Source organism: Eptatretus burgeri, chromosome 14, assembly GCF_056783735.1.
Source record: "Eptatretus burgeri isolate ZD-2024b chromosome 14, Ebu_testis_v1, whole genome shotgun sequence".
NCBI classification, from domain to species: domain Eukaryota; kingdom Metazoa; phylum Chordata; class Myxini; order Myxiniformes; family Myxinidae; genus Eptatretus; species Eptatretus burgeri.
In genome coordinates, this window is record NC_140974.1 from 21,180,649 (window position 1) to 21,207,819 (window position 27,171).

Consider the following 27,171-nt stretch of genomic DNA (forward strand, 5'->3'; position numbering starts at 1 on the left):
CGAAGCGAACCCCAAAATGGTCCTTTGTGTTTCAGTCCATTCAACTTCACAATTTAACACTCAGTGTATTTTGGGATAAATGTAGCACTTTCTGGTATCGGTCAGTTGATGATGAGGCAAAGGATTAGTGAAGTTTTGTAATTTAATGTGGAATTTTTTTATATGATCTGTCCATGTATTCTGCTTCGCAGAGTGAGTGAAAGTGCTGCAATCTCACTCGTAGTGCCTCCGTTGTGTTGTGATGAAGACCAGACTATAAGGCCCGAGATGAAGCTGAAGCTGCAAGCCGGACCGGGGACTCAACATTGACAGGAAGACCGAGTCATCAGGGAGGGAGAGCCGAACCCGGAGCAAAATGCTCAACTCATCTGGAAAACTATGGGAAGGGAAAGAAGAATCCAGATTCAAGTGAAGAAAGCTGGTGGAGAAAAACTGATGCAAGCTCAGGATGGAAAACATAAAAAGGTGATATCTACACATCATGTATGCGAAATGGTGAATTCTGCTCCCATCAGCCCTCTCCAGTAATACGAGTCCACTCACAAGGAACTTAAATGCAGGAGGAGGCCATTAGGCCCATCAAGATTGTGCAATGGTTTCCAACATATGGCTGTTTCTCTGTGCTCTATGCTTTTAAAGTACTGAGCATCAAGCAAAGGAGAAGCACATCCCATTTTTGAAGTCTTTAGTATGACTCAGACAGGGACAGTTTCAAACTGCTGACTTTCCAGACTCAGAGCAGACGTTCTAACCATTACACCACAAAGTGTGGTAATGTTCCATACAACCTCGCTTCCTTTTGCTATGATGTCCTCCAAACCTTCAAGGAACCCTCTTCTCCCCAATTTCCATCCTCTCAGGTTCCTTTTCTCAAAGTCAAATTATTTTCTAAATTTTACCCCCTCTACCCTTCCCAATCTCCATTTTTATTTGCACATACAAGTATAACACATAGATGCCTCAAAAAGACACGACATATCATTTTATGGTAACAACAGCTGTGTACTCCGATGTATAGGGATCAAATTACTGCAATCGCTGTCAAAACATGTTACTTTTGAGTGAAACACCAAAAATCTTTATCAAGGCTCAATACAAACACCATTTAAACACGAAACTAACAACAGCAGATCAGCGATACAAACAAACATGTACAAGGTTAGTAAGAATAATATGCATAAAAAAACATACATCAGAAAGAACTTCAATAATCATCCTTATCTTAACTGTGAAGAAATACATACACCAGCCATTAAACTTCTTCTTTTTCCCTGTGTTTCTGAAGCTGGTATGCTTCATTACAAGCCCCCTTAGATCACAGGCCTTTAGCGTGATGTGGGTATTGCCAGCTGCCGAAACAAGATCCAGATTTAACCACAAAAGCAGATTGCATGAAAAAGCCTTGTATTCTTCGGCTCGGTGCGAGGGAAACACAAGCGTACAGTACCAGCTGAAATAACAGGGCGTACCTTGCTCTGTGCCACTTGAACTCACAGGGGCACTTAGGCTGCAACGAGAGAGAGGAGAGAGAGAGGAGAGAGAGAGGAGAGAGAGAGAGGAGAGAGAGAGAGGAGAGAGAGAGGAGAGAGAGAGAGAGGAGAGAGAGCGAGAGGAGAGAGAGAGAGCGAGAGGAGAGAGAGAGAGAGAGAGAGCGAGAGGAGAGAGAGAGAGCGAGAGGAGAGAGAGAGAGCGAGAGGAGAGAGAGAGAGAGTGAGAGCGAGAGGAGAGAGCGCGAGAGAGAGAGCGCGAGAGAGAGAGCGCGAGAGAGAGAGAGAGAGAGAGAGAGAGAGGAGAGAGAGGAGAGAGAGGAGAGAGAGGAGAGAGAGGAGAGAGAGGAGAGAGAGGAGAGAGAGGAGAGAGAGTAGAGAGAGTAGAGAGAGAGAGAGGAGAGAGGCCTTGTGGGAATAGAAAACCACAGGCGATATGGAATAGCCAAACATGCTGTGTCGTTCATGCAGGTAATCAGTGGTCTATTCATGTATTCTGACTCTTGGGTTGTGCTAAGCTGCAGCTGCTCAGGACATGTCCTTCGACATCTGGACCTCAAAATGACATTCTGGCGCTTGCTATTCAATTATATGGAATTGCCTGAATCAATTGATAATAGAGTACTTTAGAAAGATATTCTAAGTTATCATGACCTGAGTACAATTATGTCAGTGTATGCGAAACCTCTTGGAGCCATTTAAGGACCTGCTGGATCACAACTGTAAGTGAGCAGTTCTAAAAATGGGTTCAGCCACAAGTGAAATGTGTGGCTCCTTAATGGGTAACCCCCAGCAGGTAAAAGTATCTCAAGAGATCATTCTTGCGAGACCAGGTTTTGCTGAAACTGCCATTTTCTATGATGGTAAATCTTTTTGGAAGTTAAAAGGTGTGCTTACACTCTCCAACTTTAACGAAATTTGTTTATTGAAATATGTATTTTGGTGTCAGGTGGGCCAAAGTTGTTCTCCCACATGTAATCATACTACAGGGACTCCTTGATTTATGCTTGAGATGCATTCCTAAAAAACTGAATGCAAAACGAAAAAAAACTCAAATAGAAAACGATTTCCCCATCGAGACATAATGGTATAAATTGAAGATGCATTCCTGGATGGAAATTTCTGATCTTAATCTAACTCTTACCTTAGTAAAGACAGGAAATGTTTAAATACATTATCTGTAAATAAATCACTAAAGAACATAAATAAATGTTAAAATGAATAAATTCTGGGCAGTTTAAAGTAAATATGTACGTTATTCACCAGAATCTGTGGCATGCAGCAAGTGTCCAGGCCTGTACTTGGGGTATGTCCAGAAAGGTTCTTGGTATTTAAAAAAAAAAAGATCATAATCAAGGGGGATGGGTGGGGTTCGGGAGGGAGATGAGCACTCGACTTTATTTCGGTGATGTTACTAGTCATTGTCCTCACAGTCGAGGGAGTTAGGCCGAGTGTGCAGGCAATGTCCACCAAACGCTCACCACGTCCATTTTAATGTCCAAACTAATCGCTTTACAAGCCTTCTCGGTGAGAGTCTCAGCTGGAGGACTTGATGGTTGTTTACCACTCATGATGAAGGGGTTTTGGAGAGTTTGGCACACAATACTATCAATGAAGCTTAGACGATGCCTCTCACGAGTACAGTACAGACGACACACAACTGAGGGTGAGAGAAGTGGTGTACTGTGCATCATACCTCCATTCCCCTTGCGTGCCAGCATGAAATATAAAATTTTCTTCCTCGTTAAAATAACGTCAACTCAAAAATTACAAGGCGTAAATAGAAAAAATGTTCAGCACTTTGTCTAAGGTGACAAGTCAAAAAATGTAAATAGAATGAGTGTAAATTGAGGACTACCTGCATACAGTATATAATTTGGTGTGTGTGGATGTGTGTTTGACTTGTATGCAAATCCTACACAGCTGGATGGAATAAGTTGAGATTCAGTGGTTGTACTTTGGGTGTGACCAAAAAGGTTTTTGGGATGAAAAAAAAAAAATATATATATATATATATATATATATATATATATATATATATATATATATATATATATATATATATATATATATATATATATATATATATCATAATCGACGGGGAAGGGTGGGGAGGGGTTCGGGAGGGAGATGAGGATGATGATGCAAATTCTCTGTAAATGTGTATCGCATCGCATCGCATCGCATCAATCCCAGTGGGAGAGTGTATTGCAAGTCCAAGCTCATTCTAAAATATGCCAATTTGTATTTTAGTGTTATGAAAACTGTATATAATCATCATAGAGGTGTGGAAATGCATCAAAACATGTGTGTCTGTTTATTTGTGGGATGAAATGTATTGACACTTCGTGGTTGTACTTGAGGTGCATGGGAACATCTGCTGAGCTTGGATGGCTCCTCCCAAATTATGTTTTTACTTTTACATGAAAGTGAGGAATTATCAAAAGAAAACCAAAGACATCATAGATGTGGGTCAATTCTAATACAGTGGTACCTCGACTTATGAATGTCTCTACATACGAATGTTTCAGGTTACAAAGCGCCTGAACGGGAAAATATTGCCTCTAGTTACGAAGGCGTTTCAGGATACGAAGTCAAAAATATAGTACAGTACGCGCTGCTTTTCGCTGCTCCCAGAGTTTCCTGAACGTAAACAAACTTGTAGCTGCTCTGCCATTGGCTATCGCCTAAAATCTGCCTGGCAACCCTTTGCGTATGCGTGTATCCCAGCATGCTCTTCGTGTCCCCGTCCCGCTCTGTAAATATAGTTATACTGTATACAGTCTATGGTCCCGCTACGAAGTGCTCGGACAGTGTTACAGTACAGTACGCGTGTGGATTACAGTAACTTTTATTCACAATGGACCCCAAGAAAGCAATGAAGAAAAGTGGACAAGGAGAAAAGAAGAAGAAGAGAGTTTTTCTGGCCATACAAACAAAGCAAGAGATAATAGAAAGGTATGAAAAGGGGATGCGTTTGATTGATCTCGCAAAAGAATATGGACGTAATATATCTACGATCGGCACGATAATAAAACAAAAGGAAGCCCGAAAAGCTACGACTCCTTCCAAAGGCCTCTCTGTCATTTCCAAGAGGAGGTCGGCAGTGAACGATGAGATGGAGAGGTTGTTACTCGTGTGGATAAAGGAGAAAGAGATCGCTGGTGACACAGTGACAGAGGCCATAATTTGCGCAAAGGCAACCGCCATCTTCACTGACCTCGTGAAGGAGGATACAGGCGAGGGAAATTCGGCGCAGTTCGTAACGAGAATAGCAGTTAAAAGGTAAATGAATATTTTTATTATTTCCTTTATTCTTTGTTTTTTACATTATGTGCCTCTCGTTTTATGTTTATTGTGCGGTAATCTAATTTTAACATGTATTTGTTTCATGTTCTGATTCATTTTTATGATTTATTAAAAAAAAATGTCCGAATTTTGCGGGGCTTGGAACGGATTAGCGCATTTACATTCAAAAGGCATCTCTACTTACGAAGGTTTCAGGTTACGAAACTACTTCCAGAACGAATTAAATTCGTAAGTAGAGGTACGACTATATGTGCAAGTATGTTCCTGCACGATGGGATAAAATAACGTGAAGACTGGATGTTATCGTGCAAAAATAAATCAAACTCTCAGAATATCATGTACAAATCATTCTAAAATACACCAATTCTCTGTATTATAGTCTAATGAAAATGATAATCATAATAGCAAAGCTTGCCAATCACAAGTTATACCTCACCTGAGGCTGATTCTGCCCTTTCCTGGTTGTGGTGTTTAATTTGTTTTTTGTTGTTTGGATGCACATTTTTATGTCAAATTTGAGAATCCCAACCACGTCAACATAACGCCAAGAATCAACATATGTATAAATATCATAATACAGTATAACACAACATAAAGGTGGCCCCGTTTCTGCTCCTGTAAGCAGCAGCTGCTTCGAGTGTATACAACAATGTTGCTTAAAATATGACAAGTTACATATTGTGACATGTCTGTGCCTTTGCCCATTTGGTAAACACCACAAAGGCAATTGGTTAATGGGTGAATGTATGAACTAATGGGTATAAAATCTACCACTGATCACCTCCACTCATTTATTGGATTCACTATATATGCTAGATATCCCTTGTCGTCGGGTTTTCCGTGTGTGTGTGTGTGTGTGTGTGTGTGTGTGTGTGTGTGTGTGTGTGTGTGTGTGTGTGTGTGTGTGTGTGTGTCTGCAATGCGAGGCTCCACAGCACGAACCAGCGAACCGATTTCGATGAAACTTTGCCAACATATGGAATATATACTGGGAAGGTGCGCGTTTGAATTTCGTTACCTAGCAACCAACCGTTGCTGTGCAGCGGCTGAAAAACCATGTACAGTATTTTCAATACTAGTCCTTCAGTTTTGAATGTAGAGAAATGAGACTTCGGAATTAAACACTTCGAGATATTCAGAAAATTTTACTTGAGCTGATTTTTGATTGAGGTTTTATTTTTCAAATGGTAGTCCTTCAAAAATCGGGTGTCTATTTACCGTCATTTTTTATGAGGGGCTTAGGAAAGTGGGCGGAGCTTAGGGAAGTGGATGTGGTTCATGAAAAGTGGGAGTGGCGTAGGAAAGTAGGCGTGGCTTATGGAAAGTGGGCGTGGCTTATGAAAAATAGTGTGGCTCAGGAGGTGTGGTCAAACAAGAGCATTGAGAGAAGTTTATCGGGTTTTCCGTGTGTGTGCGTGCGTGCGTGCGTGCGTGCGTGCGTGTCTGCAACGTGAGGCTCCACAGCACAAACCAGCAAACTGATTATTTTTCAAATGGTAGTCCTTCAAAAATAGGGTGTCTATTTACTGTCATTTTTATGAGGAGTGCCAGTTGGCAAAATACGCAATAGGAAAAATCTTGCCAGGCAGAGGAACAATTGTATGTGAACCAATACGTCTTGGCAATGACTCTTCGGCGGTGGATCGGTCAGAATGAAAAGCATAGTATCCAGCGTTTCGATCCTAGCAAATCCCTCTTCGCCTACCGGCTTGTTCCTCTTTTTTTCTCACCTGTGGAACCACCTACCATACTCTATTCAATCTCATTCTTTCCTCCAGATCTTCAAGACAGCTGTGCATCACCATCTCAAGTCATCCCCCATCCAAAATTATGATCTTTTCTGGACCCCTAAAACCACCCCCACCCATACCCCTCTCAAAACTTTTGCTTAAGCAATCATATTGTCCCCTCTTTACGTTATCCCAAATATGCCTTATTTGTCTTTTACCTGCATCCCTTGTTTTTCCGTCTCCGTATACTTTCTCCCTCTGCCTTGCTGTTGGTGTTTTCCCCTTTCTCCTGATGTTCCCTTTCATATATTGTATCTTGATTTGTTCTGTGTCGTAGCTATTCCACAAGCCGAGAGCCTCTATAACTAGGACATTCTTCAACATCACGACCGCCAGATATGCCTCCACCCACATTATTACATCATTCTACAGTACATACTTGTACCAAGTTTGATTTAAATCCCTGAACCTAGATTCAAAATATTAAATAATTCTGGCTGCTAGACCATGCATCCAATCAGGTTGAAATTTAAAACATATATTTTACATGTCTACTCGATCATAACTGTGACGTTTCATGTCGATTGATGAAGCGGTTCAAGAGAAAAAAATTTAATATATTTTTTTTAAGGTTTTTGTTCAATCCTATCGCTGCCAGACCATGTGACCTATTAATTATCGTGAACATCCTTGTATCCCCAAGGGTTGGGGAACATGTGGGTGAAGTTTCTTTTCGATCTGTCTAGCTGGAGAAGAATAGTTTTAAAGGTTTATTCTTCAAAAAAAATCATAGCTGCCAAACCATATGACCTTTGACATAATAGGTGGAGAACTTTTTGTTCCTCATGGATGGGTGATCATACCTGAAAGGTTCGCTTTGATCTGTTCAGCCGTTTCGGAGAAGATTTTTGACGGTTTTTTATGTTAAAAACAAATCGCACCTGTGTCCTAAGGAAGGAGTTCAGTTTGGCATTTTTAATATGACATAGGCGAAGCCGAGCTCAAAACAACTCTTAATCTTAACTTTCAGCTTAAGGTTTGTGATGAGGTTAAACCTCCCTCTGACCTTAACTTTAAATCTCACTCCAACTGGAACCTTAAAACTATATTTTAAAACTGCCCAAGCTCAGCATAAAAAAACGAGAAGCAGAAAGAACGAGGATAAAGAGGTGAAGTTGACAGGAGAGATGAACTTTCTCTTCGAGAATACAGAATCTTTTTTAAAATCCTGTTTAGAAAGCCCATTCCGTTTCCTACAAATGAAACGGAACACTAGAGGGCTCTCTTGGCAGGAAGAACCTGGAATCGCATGGCAACGCAAGAGAGTTATCTCCATAATATTATGCCTGCAAAATGGTGGAAAATAAAAAAAACAAGAATAAAACACTTCCTGGCTGTTTGTCACAGGAGGGAGGTTATTTGGCCCGTCATACATGTGCTGCATCCACACACCCCAAACTTTATCAGTTTGTTCTACTTATTACCCCATTAAATTAATCATCTAACAGAATAACCACATTGGTTTAAAATTAATTTACATCTCCATTAAGCTCTGGGCAAAAACGGATTAATTCGCTTTGCTGTCCACTGGTGTATTTTATTTATTTTGCCTTTTCTGGCCTATTTGTCACTATACTAGAAACTAGGCCTTTATGTTCAGGAGAGGCCAAAGTGATTTTTCTCCTATTCCTTATATCGTTATGATACAATTCCTTGCACAGTGATTCTTTTTGATGCAATTTCTCCTTCAGCAAGTGCTGATTGGACGATTCAATCACAGGAGGCATTGCAAACTGACATATTGAGCTGCTAAACCATTGTCTCTCATTGATGAAACAATGCCATATATGACACAATGTTGCTTTGTTTTGCTTTTACGCACAGTAATAGTATCGTCGCGACATCACAAGATGATTAGTGCAAGGAATTGTGGGATATATCGCTGGGGTCACAATATTCCAAGATGTCAGATGTGTAAGTTATCTTGTGAGAGAAGTCAGAGGAGCGATTTGACCTTGTTCTGTTACCGAATACATCAAACATGATTTGGGATTCTGGTTACAACAAGGAACTTGGACAAAGGAGGAGCCGCATGTCACTCATTGTGCCTGTACTGTGTCATATCAATACCACATGAATGCAATCTATCAGTTTATGTATTAATTGCATGGATGGTGGTGTGGGATGGGGCGGAGGGGGGTGAAAGGGGGGTGTGGGGTGAGAACAGTGGGGCAGGCACAGGGACATCACATTATATGGTTCGTGTGTTGCAGGAAATCTGAATTTAACCTGAGATTCAAAGCCTCACCCCACTAATTAACTAAATTTATGTGCTAAATCAGTTTTTTCTGCAAAAGCTCCCCCTACCCACCCCTATTTGCATTTTTATTTGATATCCTGTTTAATATTCCACTTAAAGTGCCATTTTCCTCATTATGTTCATTTGATACACCCCCACTCCCTCCCAACACCCCTCTGCATTCAATTGGATTTGGTTCTTTTGAATAACGACTTTTGACCCTTATTTTGAGGTGTGGTGCATCTGTACCCATTGTAATGTGTGGGCACCATTTCCCAGGAGTCAGTCTTGTAAAATTGGTTTCCTCCACCCTCCACAAATGAACCTCATTAGATGACACTTTCCTATCCGAGTCCAACAATGTGCACCTTTTTGCTGAAATTCCACTGTTTACCAGAGTTATGAACCAAAACATGTAAGCCTCTAGAGCAGAAGGTTCGAAGCATTATGCTTTGGGTTGTAGTCCGTGCGTCTGTCCGTTATCGGTTTTTCATTACCACGATAACTTGTGAAACGCTGAAGAGATTGCAACTGAATTTGGCACAAGTATAGACTAATACATGTACAAAGATGAATAGATTGCATTTTTGGTTTAAAAAGTCAAAGGTTATTTCCCCTTTGAGAATAATTTTGCAGACCATAACTCGAGTTGAAGCTTTTAATGTTCTGCCTCTGCCTCTGCTTCTGCCTCTGCCTCTGCCCATAGATTAATTTTTTAATGATACCTTTAATTGAAATCAAACGCAACAGTGGGTTGATATTGAACATGGGAAAAGGCACATTCATCAACACAATGAGGTTGAATTATATTTTCTGGTTAAGAAAAGGTCAAGCCTCTTGAAAGAGTGAGATGGCAAAGCATAAAATGGTAACAAACTCAGAGTGGGCCAACAGTTGGACACAGCATGCAAGGGGATGAAAGAACAGGAAGTGAGAGAAGGGAAGGGAAGGAAACATGGTAACCTGTCAGTAAGAGGGATGGATTAGGTGGAGTTAATGAGAGGGTATAAAATATCACGGGTATTCATGGAGGATTGCAAGAGATAGTGGCGCACAACCTGCTCTGATCTATGCAGTGATTTCCTTGTATTTCAAAGATATTATGGTAATAAAACCTAATGTTTTTCACAAAAAAAAAAAAAACTCGTATTTCAGAAGAGTGAAATTCAAAACTAAAGGCAGCACAATATTTTTAGCTTCATAAAAGGCAAGGTTGTTTTGACTACCGGGTCTTGCGTTTAAACCGAGTATCAGTAAGTTGTCTTCATCCAGGACAGTGCAGGAACTTTGTGGTCGGTGCTAAGTAGCTTCCAAAAGGGAGACTTATCACGTGACTGCAATATCCGGCATCAGCAACAACAAAAAGTAAAAGCACCACAAATTATACAGTATTCGGCCAAACAACTGCAATCAATGATGTTACGCGAGCAAGGAGCTCGTGTATTTGCCTTCGTTTTGAACAACATCAAAGTTATGCCATCTCTCATGATGTTATGTTCTGCTATTCAGTTTACACAGAAGATATGGTTTGGAGGGGGGGGGGGAGTCATGTTCCACCATACTTGCATATGCAATAAATAGATGGCTCTTTACTGAGGCTTGCATAATGTATTTTAAAAGCTGAAATCGTCGCTGAGAATTTTCGGAGTCATGTTATAATAATGTGAGTTACCTTGGAAATAAATTTAACACAGGAGGAGGCTATTAGGTCCATCAAGCTTGCACAATGGTTGCCACCCTATGGTGATTTGCTTATGCTCCATCCTTTTTATATGCTGAGCATCAAGCAAAGAAGCAGCACATACCATTTTTAAAGTCTGGTATGACTGACTTATCTGGGGTTGGATTTGAATGACTGACCTCCCAGACTCAGAGCAGACACTCCAACCATTAAGCCACTGAGTCTTGTAAATATGGATGATGTATATGAACACATTACCTACCGACAATGAGTATACTCGTTGTGCTGGTTGTACCAGATTCAGCCACTACAAGTATTCTCGTATGAAAGATTACGCTATTGTATTGCAAACAGAATATGGTGCCATGCCAGAGAGTGCAACAAATTATCTGCTGGAAGTTGGGTGAAGATAGATCCATATAATAATCATGATGATGATCATCAGTCCCCATGAGAAGATTCACCACTTAATCTACATTCAGAAGTGTCATTTTGAAGCTTAATGACAGGAGCAAAAAAGAAAAAAAACACGTGGTACTCAGCACACGATATACCATTAGCAATGATGTAATATCAATGTTGATTCAGTGCTAAAAATAGTCTGACGAGATAACTCATCACTGACAAACAGAATTTAAAATATTGCCAACTCGGACTTTTCTTGCAAAATGGGGTTTCCCCACAAATGGATAAGAAATGAACTTAGATTTTCTCATAGAAAGGTAGAATTTGAAAACAAAGTACGTATACATGGCTTGGTGGACACAAAAAGAGTCGGCAGTGAATGTGATAAGGTAAGGTCAGGTCAGGCATGGGAGTATGCACCGGAGCAGCACGTTGCTGTGTCCACTTTCCGCCAGTACTCCAAGGGCCCCTGTCTGGCCATCCCACAGGCAGATGCCTGGCACATCCCCATCTCCTTGAGATGCTGATCAACCTGCTGCAACCAGGAGGCACGTCATAGGCCCATTGGCCTCCTCCACTCACCAGGCTCCCTCGCTGAGAGAATCTGGTAAGCAGGATCAGCGTCAGTAAAATGAGCCGCATGTCCAGACAGCTGCAGATGATGCTCACGGACTACGCAGGTAACAAATCTCATTTGAGTCTCTCTCAGCAAGCGCTCTGTGGACACAAAGTCCGACCAATGATAGCCAAAGATTCTCCGAAGAGACGTGATACCAAAAGAATGAAGTGTCTGTCTCAGATCCTTGGTTGGAATCCAAGTCTTTCTTCCGCAGAGCAAGACTGGAAGCACCAAAGACCTGACTTGGACTTTTGTCCTCCCGCAAAGGTACCGTGATCACAAAGGCAAAGGTACCGCAAAGGCAGCATCACACCCCGTGATCCAGTGAATCCATGACTCCCGGACCGGAGCCAGATGTCTGTTGATTTCTGGCTCACAGCCAGCAGAGACATGAATATCACTGCCAAGGCAATTGAATCTCTCTGTGACCTCAACATAAACAGGTACAGAAAGCATAGCAGCATCCAAGGCTTCATTGAAAGCCTGGATCGAGGTTTTGACCCAGGAAACCTGTAATCCCAGTGGCTCAGATTCCTCATTCAGCAACTCGAGGGCCCCCAAAAGGATATCTAAAGTCTCCGCAAAGATGATTGCATCATCTGCAAAATAAAGGTCGGAGACCTTGACATTCCCAAATGATGCACCGCAGCTTGATCTCTCCGACATCCTCCCCAGAATCCAGTCAATACAAGTGCTGAAAAGTGTGGGGGCCAGTACACACCCCTGACGAACTCTAGTAACAACTGGAAATAAGTCAGAGATGGTACCACCACATTTCACAGCACTCTCAGTACCAGAGTAGAGTTCAGACATCAGATCGATCAATTTGGTGGCACCCCACGAAGACCAAGACTCCTCCAGAGGGCATAAAATTCAATGAATCAAATGCTTTACAAAGATCAACATCGGCTGCAAGCAGCCCCTGCCAAAACTGTCGCCTGCATTCTGTGAGGACCCAAAGAGCAATGATAAGGTCAATCGTTCACCTCTTTGGTGTAAAGCCTGACTGCTCTGGACACTGGTGCTCAAGCAGATGGTGGCGAACTCCATCAATAATTATCCAAGCAAAGACCTAGCCCCGCACTGAGAGCAGCGTCACCCCTCGGTAGTTGTTGCAGTCTTGGTGGTCACAGTTCCCCTTCCAGAGAGGGACAACAAAGCCCCTCTTCCTGTCAGTTTGGATGATACCCATGTTAAAGGCAGAGCACAGAACTGCACGCAATGACACGAGTACAGCATTTCCACCAGCCTTGAGAAGTACAGCATGGATGCAACAGATCCCAGGAGTTTTACCCCATTTCAACTGGTTCACCACAGCCTGTGTTTCCACAAACAAAGGTGGGCCACAGTTGAATGGAGGGTCAGCAATAGGGATAGTAACACCTCTGACAGCCAACTCAACAGCTGGTGGATCAGCCTGGTACAGCTGCTCAAAGTAACCGGCCCAAGGGGCCTTCACTTCGGACACCTCTGTCAAGAGCCTACCACCCTCTGCTCGAACCGCCTGACATCGAGGAATGGGCTTGGAGGAATGAAATGCGCAAATTCCCCTGAAAGGAGAACGAGAATCACTTGATCCACAGGTGATGCTCTACCTCCTCACAGATTCCTCGCACATACGCCTCCTTGTCCACCCTTTCTGCACGTACAGTTTTACGCCTCAGCTCCCTGAGTAGCTCAGCTCTGTCATTCAGCCTGGCCCTGTGACTCTGGTTAATGGTATCCAGTGTCCCTTGAAAAACAAAATTCTTCTTTACCCTACGATGCGTTCCAAGACATCCACCAGCAACATCAAGGATGGTGGTCTTGAAGGCACTCCACAACTCTTCAGGATCCCCCAAAGCACCCAGACCCCCAAATATCCACTCAGCCTGTTCGCAAACTACTCAGCTACCCTTTCATCCTTGAGCTTGCCAACATCTAGCCTAGGCTGGGATGGTACCATTCTCCTGGATTTAAGCTGAAACTTCAGAGTTGCTACAATAAGCCTGTGGTGAGTATTGAGGAACTGAGCACTCCGGTCGACCCTGCAGTTCTGGATCATCCTCCAGCCACCATCAAAGTGCACATGGTCAATCTCCTTTGCCACACCACCAGTGCTGGAATACCAAGTCCATCGATGAGCCTGTGGGTGATGAAACCATGAACCAGCCACCAAAATCCATGACTTCTTACAAAGTCAAGGAACTTAGTGCTATGCTGGTTCACAGTTCCAAACCCATGAGGACCAACACATGTCTCATAACCATCACTATGAGTTCCAGTCGATGCATTGAAGTCCCCCAAGATTAGGAAGAGTATCTCGCTTGGGGCAGTGATAAACCACAGACTCGAGCGTGGCATAGAATTCGTCCTTCACAGTGAGATCACTCGCCTCAGTCAGAGGATAAACAAAGACCAGAGAAATGACACCCAAGGAGTGACGAATCCTCGGTCTCGTAATACACTCATTGACCGGTGTTACCTCAATTATCATTGGAGTCAGCTTATTGGACACAGCTACAGCAACTCCTTGGGCATGGTAACCATCAGAATGACCAGACCAATCATAGGTGTAACCACCAGCCATGATCTCGCCACTATCTGGTCTCCGAACCTCAGAGAGTGCTGCAATACCAATGTCCAAACACTTGAGCTCAGATGATAACAGACAGGTGATCATCCTCTCTTAGCGATAGGACATTCCAGGCACCCACCTGAAGGGATGGCCTCAGGTTAAACCAAGGAGACCGCTGTCTAATGGACGACACCCCACCACCACCCCAACACCCCAACACACACCACCGCATCTGACCCATGAAGGTTACTCCGTGGTTTTCCTCCATTCATCAAAGATTGGGGGTCCTGAAGGCTTTGCCCCAATCCCGTCATCCAGTGGGCTACCCTGCGAAGGGCAGCTGCACAGGGGGTACTCCCACGGAGTGGGTTTTCGATTTCTATTATTCTTTTAGAATGTTTTGTGGAATGAAGGGGTTTACGGTGGTGGAGTGCAAATGCTGCCACCAACCTCCAAATAAAAAGTAATCCAACTGCAGGAGGGCGTCCGCAGACACAGTTGGGCACAAGATATGGATGGCCGTTGGCTCACAAGGAGCTCCTCCACCCTTTGAGAGGCTTTGCTCTTCATTCTGCTGGGTGTCCATATCAGACACCCTCCTCTCCAAGAAACTTGGTGGGGGAGATGGTTTATTCGCCGACAACCCAATCATGGAACAGGTTAGTGCAGGTTTACTTGGTACCTGGAGGAAGTCACAGATCTAATCTGACCTGACCTGACACCCAACAATCTGACCTGATGTGACACCCAAAGCAACCCAAGAAGACTTAAACAAGGTAAGTGCTACACTGTTTTGAACCCTTCCCAGAGTTCCTCAACAGTCAACAACGATAAAGACGTTCATACATAGAACACACATTCTTGTGTTAAGGGATCGTCTATTTTAACGTATGCAAATGTATTTTATGAGTTATCACTTAATGACCCATCATAACATGCATGGTGAGCTTACATGGCCCCGAATGCTCCACAGAGTGGGACAGACAGCACGGCGTACTGCCCGATGTCATATGCCCGGCAACCAGCCATGTCGGTAGTTTCACTAACGTTGTCCATGGATGAGAGTTTCAGCAAGGGAAGGATGTCAACCTCGTCTGAAAGTGAGGAAGGTGGAAAGGGAGGAAATATGAGAACAATAAAAACAGGTTAAAAGTTGACATGTCCCTCAGCTTTTTAAATCATGGCCTTTCCACTTTCCTCTGCAGTCTGGTGCAATCTGTCTCGCCCAGAATTTTAGTCCATACTCGAAGTAAAATAATTTAATTCACTTCACAGTTGTTTAGTCAAAGTACAAGTCGTGAGCTGCACGATAAATATGTCCCAATATGTTAAGTTGAAATGTCATATGGCTTAAAGTGGTCATAAATAAATAAAGAGTATTGTAACGGGGCAATATTTAGTATATATATATTATATATATATATATATATATATATATATATATATATATATATATATATATATATATATATATATATATACATACATACATACACACACACACAAATACAGTATATGTAGAGATATATACAGAGGGGAGAACAAGTACTTGATACACTGCCGATTTTGCAGGTTTTCCCACTTACAAAGCATGTAGAGATCTGTAATTTTTATCATAGGTACACTTCAACTGTGAAAGACAGAATCCAAAACAAAAATCCTGAAAATCACATTGTATGATTTTTAAATAATTAATTTGCATTTTATTGCATGAAATAAGTATTTGATAAATCAGAAAAACAGAACTTAATATTTGGTACAGAATCCTTTGTTTGCAATTACAGAGATCAGACATTTCCTGTAGTTCTTAACCAGGTTTGCACAGACTGCAGCAGGGATTTTGGCCCACTCCTCCATACAGACTTCTCCAGATCCTTCAGGTTTCGGGGCTGTCGCTGGGCAACACAGACTTTCAGCTCCCTCCAAAGATTTTCTATTGGGTTCAGGTCTGGAGACTGGCGAGGCCACTCCAGGACCTTGAGATTCCTCTTACGGAGCCACTCCTTCGTTGCCCGGGCTTTGTGTTTCGGGTCGTTGTCATGCTGGAAGACCCAGCCACGCCCCATTTTCAATGCTCTTGTTGAGGGAAGGAGGTTGTTGGCCAAGATCTCATGATACATGGCGCCATCCATCCTCCCCTCAATACAGTGCAGTCGTCCTGTCCCCTTTGCAGAAAAGCATCCCCAAAGAATGATGTTTCCACCTCCATGCTTCACGGTTGGGATGGTGTTCTTGGGGTTGTACTCATCCTTCTTCTTCCTCCAAACACGGTGAGTGGATTTTAAACCAAAAAGCTCTATTTTGGTCTCATCAGACCACATGACCTTCTCCCATTCCTCCTCTGGATCATCCAGATGGTCATTGGCAAACTGCAGACGGGCCTGGACATGCGCTGGCTTGAGCGGAGGGACCTTGCGTGCGCTGCAGGATTTTAATCCATGACGGCGTAGTGTGTTACTTATGGTTTTCTTTGATACTGTGGTCCCAGCTCTCTTCAGGTCATTGACCAGGTCCTGCTGTGTAGTTCTGGGCTGATCCCTCACCTTTCTCATGATCATTGAGGCTGGCTCCACGAGGTGAGATCTTGCATGGAGCCCCAGACCGAGGGAGATTGACTTATCTTGAACTTCTTCCATTTTCTAATAATTGCGCCAACAGTTGTTGCCTTCTCACCAAGCTGCTTGCCTATTGTCCTGTAGCCCATCCCAGCCTTGTGCAAGTCTACAATTTTGTCCCTGATGTCCTTAGACAGCTCTCTGTTCTTGCCCATTGTGGAGAGGTTGGAGTCTGATTGATTGAGTGTGGACAGCTGTCTTTTATGCAGATAACGAGTTCAAACAGGTGCAGTTAACACAGGTAATGAGTGGAGAATGGGAGGGCTTCTTAAAGACAAAACTAACAGGTCTGTGAGAGCCGGAATTCTTACTGGTCGGTCGGTGATCAAATACTTATTACATGCAATAAAATGCAAATTAATTATTTAAAAATCATACAATGTGATTTTCAGGATTTTTGTTTTAGATTCCATCTTTCACAGTTGAAGTGTGCCTATGATAAATATTACAGACCTCTACATGCTTTGTAAGAGAGAAAAGTTGCAAAATTGGCAGTGTATCAAATACTTGTTCTCCCCACTGTGTGTGTATATATATATATATATATATATATATATATATATATATATATATATATATATATATATATATATATATATATATATATATATATATATATATATATATATATATATATATATATATATACACACCCACATCTCTCACCTCTGAATGGAGGGAATAGCCAACCAGCTCTCGCCTCATCGACTACACCCAGTTGGCTCGGGTGGGATAAATGATTGACCACTCCCACACACACTCCTCCAACGGAATAAGCTGCTTAAAGCAACCCAAGAAGACATACACAAGGTAATTTAGGTCAAGGCAGGTATGGGAGCATGCGCCTGAGCACCTCGCTGCTTCCACTTTCTGCCGGGACTCCAGGGTCCTCCATCTGGCCATCCCCCAGGCAGGTGCCTGTCCCATCCCCATCTCCTTGAGATGCCAATCAATCTGCTGCAACCACGAGGCACGTGGTCAGCCCATTGGCCTTCTCCACTCACAAGTCTCCCTCGCTGAGAGAATCTGGTGAGCAGGATATGCGTCAGGAAAATGAGCCACATGTCCTTACAGCCGCAGCTGATGCTCACGGACTTTGCAGGTAACAAATCTTATTGAGTCTCTCTCAGCAACTGCTTGTTGGATACAAAGTCCGACCAGTGATAGCCAAGGATTCTCCGAAGAAACCTGGTACCAAAGGAATTAATTCTCCATCTCAGATATCTGCTCAGAGTCCAAGACACATCCATAGAGCAAGAATACAAGCACCAAGGACCTGAAGACTCAGACTTTCATCCTCCCGCAAAGGTACCGACAGCGCCACACCCAATGATCCAGTGAATCCATGAATCTCCAGGCCCAACCCAGACGTCTGTTGACCTATGGCTCACAGCCAGCAGAGACATGACTATCACTGCCAAGGTAAGTCAATCTCTCCACGACCTCAACATAAAAAAAGTACAGACAGGCAAGCAGCATCCAATAAGTCATTGAAAGCCTGTATCTTACTTTTGACCTCGGACACCTGTAATCCCAGCGGCTCCGACTCCTCAGTCGGCACCTCAAAGGCCACAAAAATGATATCTGGAGCCTCCGCAAAGATGACTGCATCATCTGCCAAATCAAGGTCAGAGATCTTGTCATCCCCAAAAGATGCACCACAGCTTGATCTCTCTGACATCTTCCCCAGAATCCAGTCCATACAAGTGCTGAGAAGTGTGGGGGCCAGTACACACCCCTGAAGAACTCCAGCAACAACTGGAAATAAGTCAGAGATGGTACCACCACAACTCACAGCACTCTCAGTACCAGAGTATAGTTCAGACATCAGATCGATCATTTTGGTGAACCCCACGAAGACCAAGAATCCTCCAGAGAACATCCCAATTCACTGAATCGAACACTTTACAGAGCTTAACATGGGCTTCAAGCAGCCCCTGCTGAAACTCTCGTCTGTATTCGGTGAGGACCTAAACAGCAAGGATATGGCCAATCATTGACCTTTTTGGTGTAAAGCCTGATTGCTCTGGACGCTGGTGCTCAAGGAGATGGTGATGAACCCGTTCAAGAATTATCCGATCAAAGACCTTGCCCGGCACTGGGAGCAGCGTCACCCCTCGGTTGTTGTTGCAGTCTTGTCGATCACCCTTCCCTTTCGAGAGAGGGACAACAAGGCCCCTCTTCCAGTCAGTTGGGATGATGCCTGTGTTCCAGACAGAGCACAGAACTGCATGCAACAACACGAGTGCAGCATTTCCACCAGCCTTGAGAAGTTCAGCATGGATGCCACAGATCCCACGAGTTTTACCCCATTTCAAGCAGTTCACCACAGTCTGTGTTTCCACAAACGAAGGTGGACCACAGTTGATTGGAGGGTCAGCAATAGGGATTGTAACTCCCATGATGTCCAACTCGACAGCTGGTGGATCAGCCTGGTACAACCACTCAAACTAACCAGCCCAGTGGGCCTTCACTTCGGACTCCTCTGCCAAGAGCCTACCACCCTCTGCTCTAACTGCAGTACACCGGAGCGATGGGCTTGGATGAACGCAATGCGCGAATTTCCCTGTAAGCAGGATGAGAATCACTTGACCACAGGTGATGCTCTACCCCCTCACAGATTCTTCGCACATAGACATACTTGTCCACCCTTAGCGCACGTACAGTTTTACGCCTCAGCTTCCTGAACAGCTCATCTCTGCCATCAGCCTGGCCCTGCGACTCTGGTCAATGGTATCTAGTGTCACTTGAGACAAAATTATTCTTCGCCCCACGGTGAGTTCCAAAACATCCACTGGCAACATCAAGGATGGTGGTCTTGAAGGCACTCCACAACTCTTCAGGCTCCCCCAAAGCACCCAGACCCCCCAAATCTCCACTGGGGAATTCCATGTCAAGTGTCCACATCCTCCCGACACTAATAACTCATTTTCTCCCCATATGTTGGTGATTTATTCACTTGGGTGAAAAAACTCAAAATACCTACTTTTAGACCTATGGGCCCATAGGAGCCCATTTTAGCCCCCCCCCCCAAATCTTCCACAGGCTATATCACAGGTTGTAGTGGTCCGATTTGGCTGATCTTGGAATCAAAATGTTCGTAAAACCGAGATCTTTCAAATCGTGTAAACTAAAATCACTCTGAAACAGTAATTCAAAAAGTTATAGTTTGGGGCGCCCTTTGACCTTGGGCCCCCGCTCCCCAGCCAAACCGATGGTCCAGATTTTTTCGTGTGAGAATACCCCTTCATCTACTCCAACACCTCAGCATAAATGAAAATTGGATCTCAATGGGTTCAAGTGTGATGATGGTTTTATTGTTCAGGGACTCGGATGCTGGACACACAATACACCACAATACATATACCCGGGGAGCCAAGACCCCATTTTTGACAGAACCGGACACCGCTCCCCGTAAAGCGATGGCCCCATTTTTTCATTAGTATGGACCTTCTGGAACACTTTTAGGTTGGCCACCCCTCTGGCAATTCCACACAGGGCCATACACAGGGGTGTTTTCAAAATGGCTGCCGGCGTAAATGGCGTAAATGATTTTCGGGCACAATTAAATTTCGAGAACAGCTGGAACCATGATTTTTGTGTCTAAACCCATGTTTGGGAGCATGACGAATTTAGTGGTACCATTAAAATTGAATTAGTTTCTTTTTCGGCTGCTTAAAATTCAAAATGGCCACCAGCGTAAGTTGCGAAATCCCATTTTTGACCTGGTAACTTCATTACTAGGAGAGACACAGGCAAGATCTTGGTATAAAACTTCATAGGATGGTAGACTAGTTAATACTAAGCTGTTCTGGGTATTGATCCCAGCTGGCTACGCGCTCTTTTCAAAATGGCTGCCATTACAAAATGGCTATCGGCTTCATGACAAAATCATGTTTTCAACCATAACTTGATTTCTAGAACAGCTAGAATCATGATATTGGTGTCTACACCCATGTTTTGGGGTGTGAGGGATCCAATGGTATAATCAGAATGCATCTATCTTAGTTTGTTTGCTTACATTTCAAAATGGCCACCAGAAAAATTGTGAAATCACATTTTTTACCATCATTTCATCCTAGAACCGCTTCCCGTAAAGCAATAGTCCCATTTTTTCATTAGTATGGACCTTCTGGAAAATTTTTCGGTTGGCCACCCCTGTATAATCAACGTTTGCATAACATGGTGAGGATGGACGTCCATTGCAACTACGATACGCTACACATGTACTGAAAGTCGTTCATTATTTCAGCTGTTTTTGCAAGACCTACGTGGGCAGTATAAATGCTTTACTTACGATTTATTTAAGTTACGTTATTTAAGTAAAAGGTCCATCCTATATTTTATATTTGTCCAAATGTATAAGATACTAAATTTGATTTTTCTCGTGTACTTTCAGATGAACCATAGCAGATGAAGTTGAACAACCAAGTACAAGTTCTGTTGATGTGGAATTGTGTGCTCCAGTTGCCAAGAAAGCCAAGCAAGCTGCCATTACAATAGACTATAATTGTTGTGTGATATGTCAAAAGTCCAATGCAGCACTTCATAACATTCGTGAACCTTCAGTTATTCAGATTAGATTAGCAACAGAGGTGCGTCAGGATGATGTATCTCTCAGGCTTGGCATGGACCTCCACAAGGAAACATTTTTAGATGATCACAACCCAAAGTGGCATCCAAGCTGCAGAAATAAGTATTTACTAAAATCCACATATGAACGCATTCAGAATAAAAGAGCATCATTTCACCACACTGTGGACACACATGATAATGTCCTTCATTCTGACAAATATAGTCAACCAGAAGCACACATGCGACGTTCAATGGTTGGCAGCTACAACAGCAAGGAACAATGCGTGATATGTGGCAAGGTTTATTGCAAAGATGGTAAGAAGCCACATTCCAAAATACAAACAAAGAACAGGGAACAGTCTGTATTTGCAAAAGCCAAAGAACTGGATGATAAAACTGTGTTGCGACGAATAGAGGCTTTTGGTGACAAACCGATTGATATGATAGCATATGATGTCTGCTATCATAAACCTTGCATGAACCGATATATGAAATTGACAAATCTACCAGACTCGACTAATATCCCGGAAGACTTATATGGCATATCTCTGATAGGTTTAGGTGAAATGATAGACAAACCACTGTTCAGCGAGTCCTCAGTATTTCTGTTAAAAACCATGAGGGATAAATATCGGGTTCTTCTCCGGGACAATGGTGTCTCTAACTGGGAAAGCTACAGATCTTCAGTTGAAGAAACGTCTCCAGATGCATTATGGTGAGAAAATTTCCTTCCTACCAAGAGAGGGAGGTTCAGACTTTGTATGCTCATCCCAACTGGCAATTGGTGATGTGTTAGTGAAGGTTAAGGAACTTCACGAATCTCCTCAGCAAGTAGATGAACACATGGTCATGAAGACTGCTGGTATGCTACGTGGTGCCATAAAATCACTAAAGTCATCTAAACAGCAATCACTGGAGGATTTATTGAATATATCCACTGAAGCCGCAAGGAAGCACATCCCCGAATATACTTCTCAGATTCACACGTCAGCTTCTATCCGATAAGAAACTAGACAGCAACAGTGACTTAGATTTGATGCTAGGAAATGATGTTGACAGGGCACAACAGCTTATGTACAGCATCGGCAATTTAAAAACGCTCCTAAGTGTTGGCATGGCTTTTGACATCTACAACCGCACATGCAAGACTCAGATGTCTTTGATGAATCAGTTGGATCAGCCAATCAGCTATGATACATTTCATCGTATCCTCACATCGATATACAAAGATGTTATCAACACCATTCAGGAGAAAGGCATCTACATTCTACCAAATATGAGGTGTGATACATTCACTCTCTTTGCGTTGGACAACATCAACTGGCATGAAAAAACATTAGATGGAAAAACATACCATGCTACAGCCACCAAATGAAGATGCTTTAATAGTACATCAAGATTCTCAACAGCTTATAGAGATTGGACATCCTGATGAACAAAGTGATCCAGATAAAGAAAGACCCATCTCCAGGAGCAGAACTATTGCAGAGGCACCCACTGAAGAAATGCAATCATGTCACCTCACTGCTGCTGAACGAAAAAAGTCAAGATCACTCTCTGGTATATTTCAGTTTCACTCTCTCACTACAGATGGCACAAAAGTTGGTGAACAATTACTGCTCCTTTGGTCACTTGGTCAGATGTCACCTACAAGAATTCTTACTGCAGAGTTTGATGACCCCTTACCAGAATACAGTGCATTCTGTGCTCAGTTGGCACAAGAAACTAAAGGCAATGAGATTGGGTACCTACCACTCCTACCATCTTCTCCAACAAATCCTGCAGTTGTTAAAACGGCCATGAGCAACATGGTTCAGCTAGCTGGAGCTGTTGGCATGAGTCATACTGTCATCACTGCTGACCAAGCCATATATGAGATTGCCTATGCTATACGCCAACAACACCCAGATGAATTCTCTGATGTGATTCTGATGCTGGGTGGCTTTCATCTAATCCACAACTATATGAAAGCTGTCACAAAGATTATGCATGGAAATGGAGCTGAAGATGTTCTGGTTGCAAGAGAAGTACTACTGGAAGGTACAGCGAACAAAGCATTTGGAGACAAGGGTGACTACTACCAAACTCTGCGAGCATTGCAGATATTGTATGAGGTGATGCAGAGTTTGCAATGGGAAGCATTTGAAAAATGGTGCAAAGAAGAGGGCCATGATACACAGCCTCTGAAAAGCTTGTCTGATGTGGTACAGAGCATTTGTGAGCTCAACAAAAATGTGGTCATCTCAGCTGTCCTGTGTGAGGCTAAAGTCCATTTTGAACAAACACAAACTCTGCTGGATGAGTTCACAAGCACCATGTACAAGTCAGCCACTTATATTCTATGGCACACCTTCCTCGAAATGATGAAAATACTCATCTGCTTCATCCATGCACAGCACGATGGAAACTGGCTAGATTACTTGGAGCAGGCAGGTAAAATGTTGCCCTACCTAGATGCAGCTAGGCATCACAAGTATGGTATATACTTGAGTCTTTATCTGCAGGAGATGAAAGATCTGCAGCGGACTGCTCCTGAAGTATACAGAGTTTCTTCGAGGTCATTTCACTGTTCACCGTTCAGATGGCAGACATAATGGTGTGTCTCCAGATATGGTCTTGGAGCAAACGTACAACGCAGAAGTGAAACAAAAGCAGGGCATAAGTGGAATCACATTGCAACGTAAAGCTCAGATGAAATGGCTGTATACTAAACCAATTGTAGCTGCAGTTGCTGGAAAGTTCAGGAGGATGATATTTGTTAACGACCCAGGATCTGCTTGTGTTCATCATGAAGCTGGAACATCACATATCACTCGAGATACCGCTGCAGCTCAAAAGTGTCTCGAAGAGATTGCAACAAAGATGGTGAACCCATTTATGAACCCACCAGATGAACCAATATCCATCTCTACTGGTATCCATGCATCACAAGAAACACAGAAAGACCTAACATGTGTGAAGGAGATTGGTGAGAGAGCTCTCCAGGAATGTTTTGAACGGGAAGGTGACAAAATTTCCGTCAAACTTAGCACCTTCGATACTTTTCAGTCCAAGAAGAAACCATCTGAGATATCAAGTTCATCAGCTCCTGAAATAAATCTTCTTCAGCGAGTATCCCAAGTTATAGTTGGTGGTGGAGAGATTGACTTACAAGAGCTTGTTGGACAACACGAGTGTACAAACATACCGCGTTCATTCTTTAACAGCAATAGAAGTCTTCGTCATGGGAATAAGTCCTCTCTGGTCAAAGTACTCATGGATGAAGCTGGTGTGTGCAGCTCGAGTGACATACCTGCTGACGATAAAGATATTGCGGTCATCTATGATGCTATGCATGTCATTTACAAGTGGTCTTTCCGTCCAGGAGAAACATTTCAAGACGTCCAAAGAAGATATCTTAGAAATGTTATGATTTAATTAATGTATCGCAAAATACCACAAGCATACATTTTTTCTGCGATAGATATGACCATTCTCCCAGCTTGAAATCTCTGGAAAGGGAAAGACGTCAGAAACCAACTGTAAATAAACTTTATGACATACAGAGAGTCACTTACAAACTCCAGTCTTTTGCGACTTTGTTTCAGTTGATGGCAATAAGGCAGCATTGATGTGTTTCTTGTCTAAGAAGTGGTCATCTTCAACATCCCAATACTCAATACTGCTCTACCTATCAGGTGGATTTGCTGATCAAACAGTCACAACAGTAGTAACTGAGGAACCAAATGTTGTACCAGAACTCTCATCTACCTATGAGGAAGCTGACATGCGAATGATGAAACACACTGTCTACAGTGCGTTTACCGATCCAAATTCACCATTGACCTCACAATTTTTTCTACATAATTTGCATTACCTAATCTGATGAAAACTCTCAAACAACAACAACAATAATAATAATAATAATAATAATAATAATAATAATAATAATAATAAAAACGATCTCTTATAATGCTTCATCTTCCTCTTTCACAAGTGTGGTACTCATTCCTGTATCATAATGCACTACTCTTCATCTATTTCAACAGACTGCTCTCAATTCGACCCTTCCTCGCTGAAAAAAAATCCAACTGTTACAGCGTTTCATTTCTCCATTCTGTTAATTCGCCTTGATTGCATCCTTCAAGTAATATCTTTAATCGCATTTCTGAATTTAAAAAATTTAAAACCCCAGTTTCCTATGAATGTTCCCTTTCCATCAACCATTCCTTTTTTCCAACTTCAGTGACCACTCACCCCTCTCACCCTTCCCTCTCAAAACAACCATCAAACTCATCTCCCTTCAAGCCTCCCTCTCACCTTTCTCCCTCAACTCTCCCCACTCACCCTCCTCCCACCATTGACCCCCTCACTCCCCCTTCTCAAAGTTGCCCCCCCTCTCATTCACAAAGCTGCCTCCTTCTCCTGCCCTCTCACCTCCATCTCATCACTCCACCTCCTCAAATCCTCAACTACCTTCTGCCCCCTCTCTTACCCATCCCTCTCCCCCAGCACCACAGAGCCTTTTCTCCTCCTCATCTGGTCCCCTCCCCTAGCTATTCTGCAATCGCCCACACTCATTCAACAACTCTCCTTCCCTACCCCCTCCTCCCTTGTCCTACACCCCCCCCTTGTCCTACCCCACCCCCTCACCTCCAATCCCCTGCACCCAAAGCCTTCTCCCTCCCTCTTCATTAATAGTGTGGACCTCAAATATCCAGGGCCTTCGCTCAAACCTTACAGATCTTTCCATACAGGTTGCCACTGACAAACCAGACATTATCTGCCTAACAGAAACTTTCCTCACCCAAGACGTGTCTGACTCCCAAGTATCTCTCCCCGGTTACTCCCTCTTACGGTATGACAGACCTGAGCCTCGTCCTGGTGGAGGAGTTGTTCTCTTCATCAAAGACTCCATTCCTCATTCTCCATGCACTGCCCTCACTCCGCCACACCCCCAGGAATACCTCTGGCTACAGCTTCCCTTCCACTCCCACCTCATGCTTATATGTGTTCTGTACCGTCCACCAAACAGTGAAGACTCCATCTACACCTCACGATCCGAAAACATGGACTAACTTCTATCTCCTCATCCAAACTCTCCCTTCCTCATATGTGGTGACTTCAATTGTCATCATGCCAGTTGGCAAGGTGTAGGTACCTCTCTCACCTGTCCTGGCACTTCAGCAAAAGCTTTCTGCGACTCATTGGGACTGACTCGGTTGGTAAATTTCCCGATCCGGATCTCAACCAATGGTACTCTTATCTCTTCTGGATCTGATTTTGACAAATTTCCCTGAATATATCCGCTGTTCTTCCTCTGCTCCAATCGGCTCTTCTAACCACGTCCTTGTCAAAGTGGACATCTCTCTGGTTATCAGAGAACCACCTCAGCGCCGTCGAGTGTGGCATTTCACTCAGGCCGACTGACAGGGTCTCTAAGCAGCCATCAAACTTCTAGACTGGTCTCACATCGCTACTTTCTCCAACATCAACTCATCCTGGGAATTCTTTCAAAGAAACTTGCTCTCCCTCATGCACAGATTTATCCCCTCTCGTCTTCAGTTGTCCTACCCTTCCTCCCGCCAATGGTTCCCTGAAGCTTGTGGCGAGGCAGTTGTCCTGAAACAGCTTGCCTTTGCCTCATGGAAAGCAAACCTAACTGAGGGTAATCTCAGTTCCTTCCATAAAGTTTGGAACAAATGTGTATCTACCTTCAGGAGAGCCAGAAAACAACATCTTTCTAAGCTCAAAGCTGAACTCCAAGTCCCCCTCCATCTCCTCCCTTACCTCAAATGGCCACATGCTGATAGCGCACGTGAAAAGGCTGAATGCCTAAACTCGGTGTTTGCATCGAAATCTTGTGTCCATAACCCATCGCTTTCTGTACCCACCTTACGCAGTCGCACCCAACT

The 27,171-nt window shown here is 43.3% G+C and overlaps 2 protein-coding genes across 7 annotated transcripts in view; one reads left to right on the forward strand and one right to left on the reverse strand.

Annotated features, from left to right (window-relative positions):
- LOC147012761 (uncharacterized) overlaps positions 1-25,590 on the forward strand; it is a 63,237-nt gene extending 37,647 nt beyond the window's left edge. The window contains exons 1-2 of one of the 2 annotated variants that reach the window (XM_085853929.1): positions 3,883-4,772; positions 21,102-25,590. In XM_085853929.1, the coding sequence (XP_085710055.1) occupies positions 22,618-23,871 (1,254 nt within the window). In that variant the 5' untranslated portion in view covers positions 3,883-4,772; positions 21,102-22,617 and the 3' untranslated portion in view covers positions 23,872-25,590. Of the gene's footprint in view, positions 1-3,882; positions 4,773-21,101 lie in introns of those variants that run through there. The other variant, XM_085853930.1, reaches the window with a different exon arrangement.
- LOC147012760 (uncharacterized) overlaps positions 1-27,171 on the reverse strand; it is a 345,711-nt gene that overhangs the window by 276,091 nt on the left and 42,449 nt on the right. For all 5 annotated transcript variants that reach the window (XM_085853917.1, XM_085853918.1, XM_085853915.1 and 2 more), the window contains exons 2-3: positions 15,040-15,181; positions 218-376 (exon numbers count right to left, since the gene is read on the reverse strand). In XM_085853917.1, coding sequence (XP_085710043.1) covers positions 218-376; positions 15,040-15,181 — 301 coding nt within the window. The remainder of the gene's footprint in view (positions 1-217; positions 377-15,039; positions 15,182-27,171) is intronic.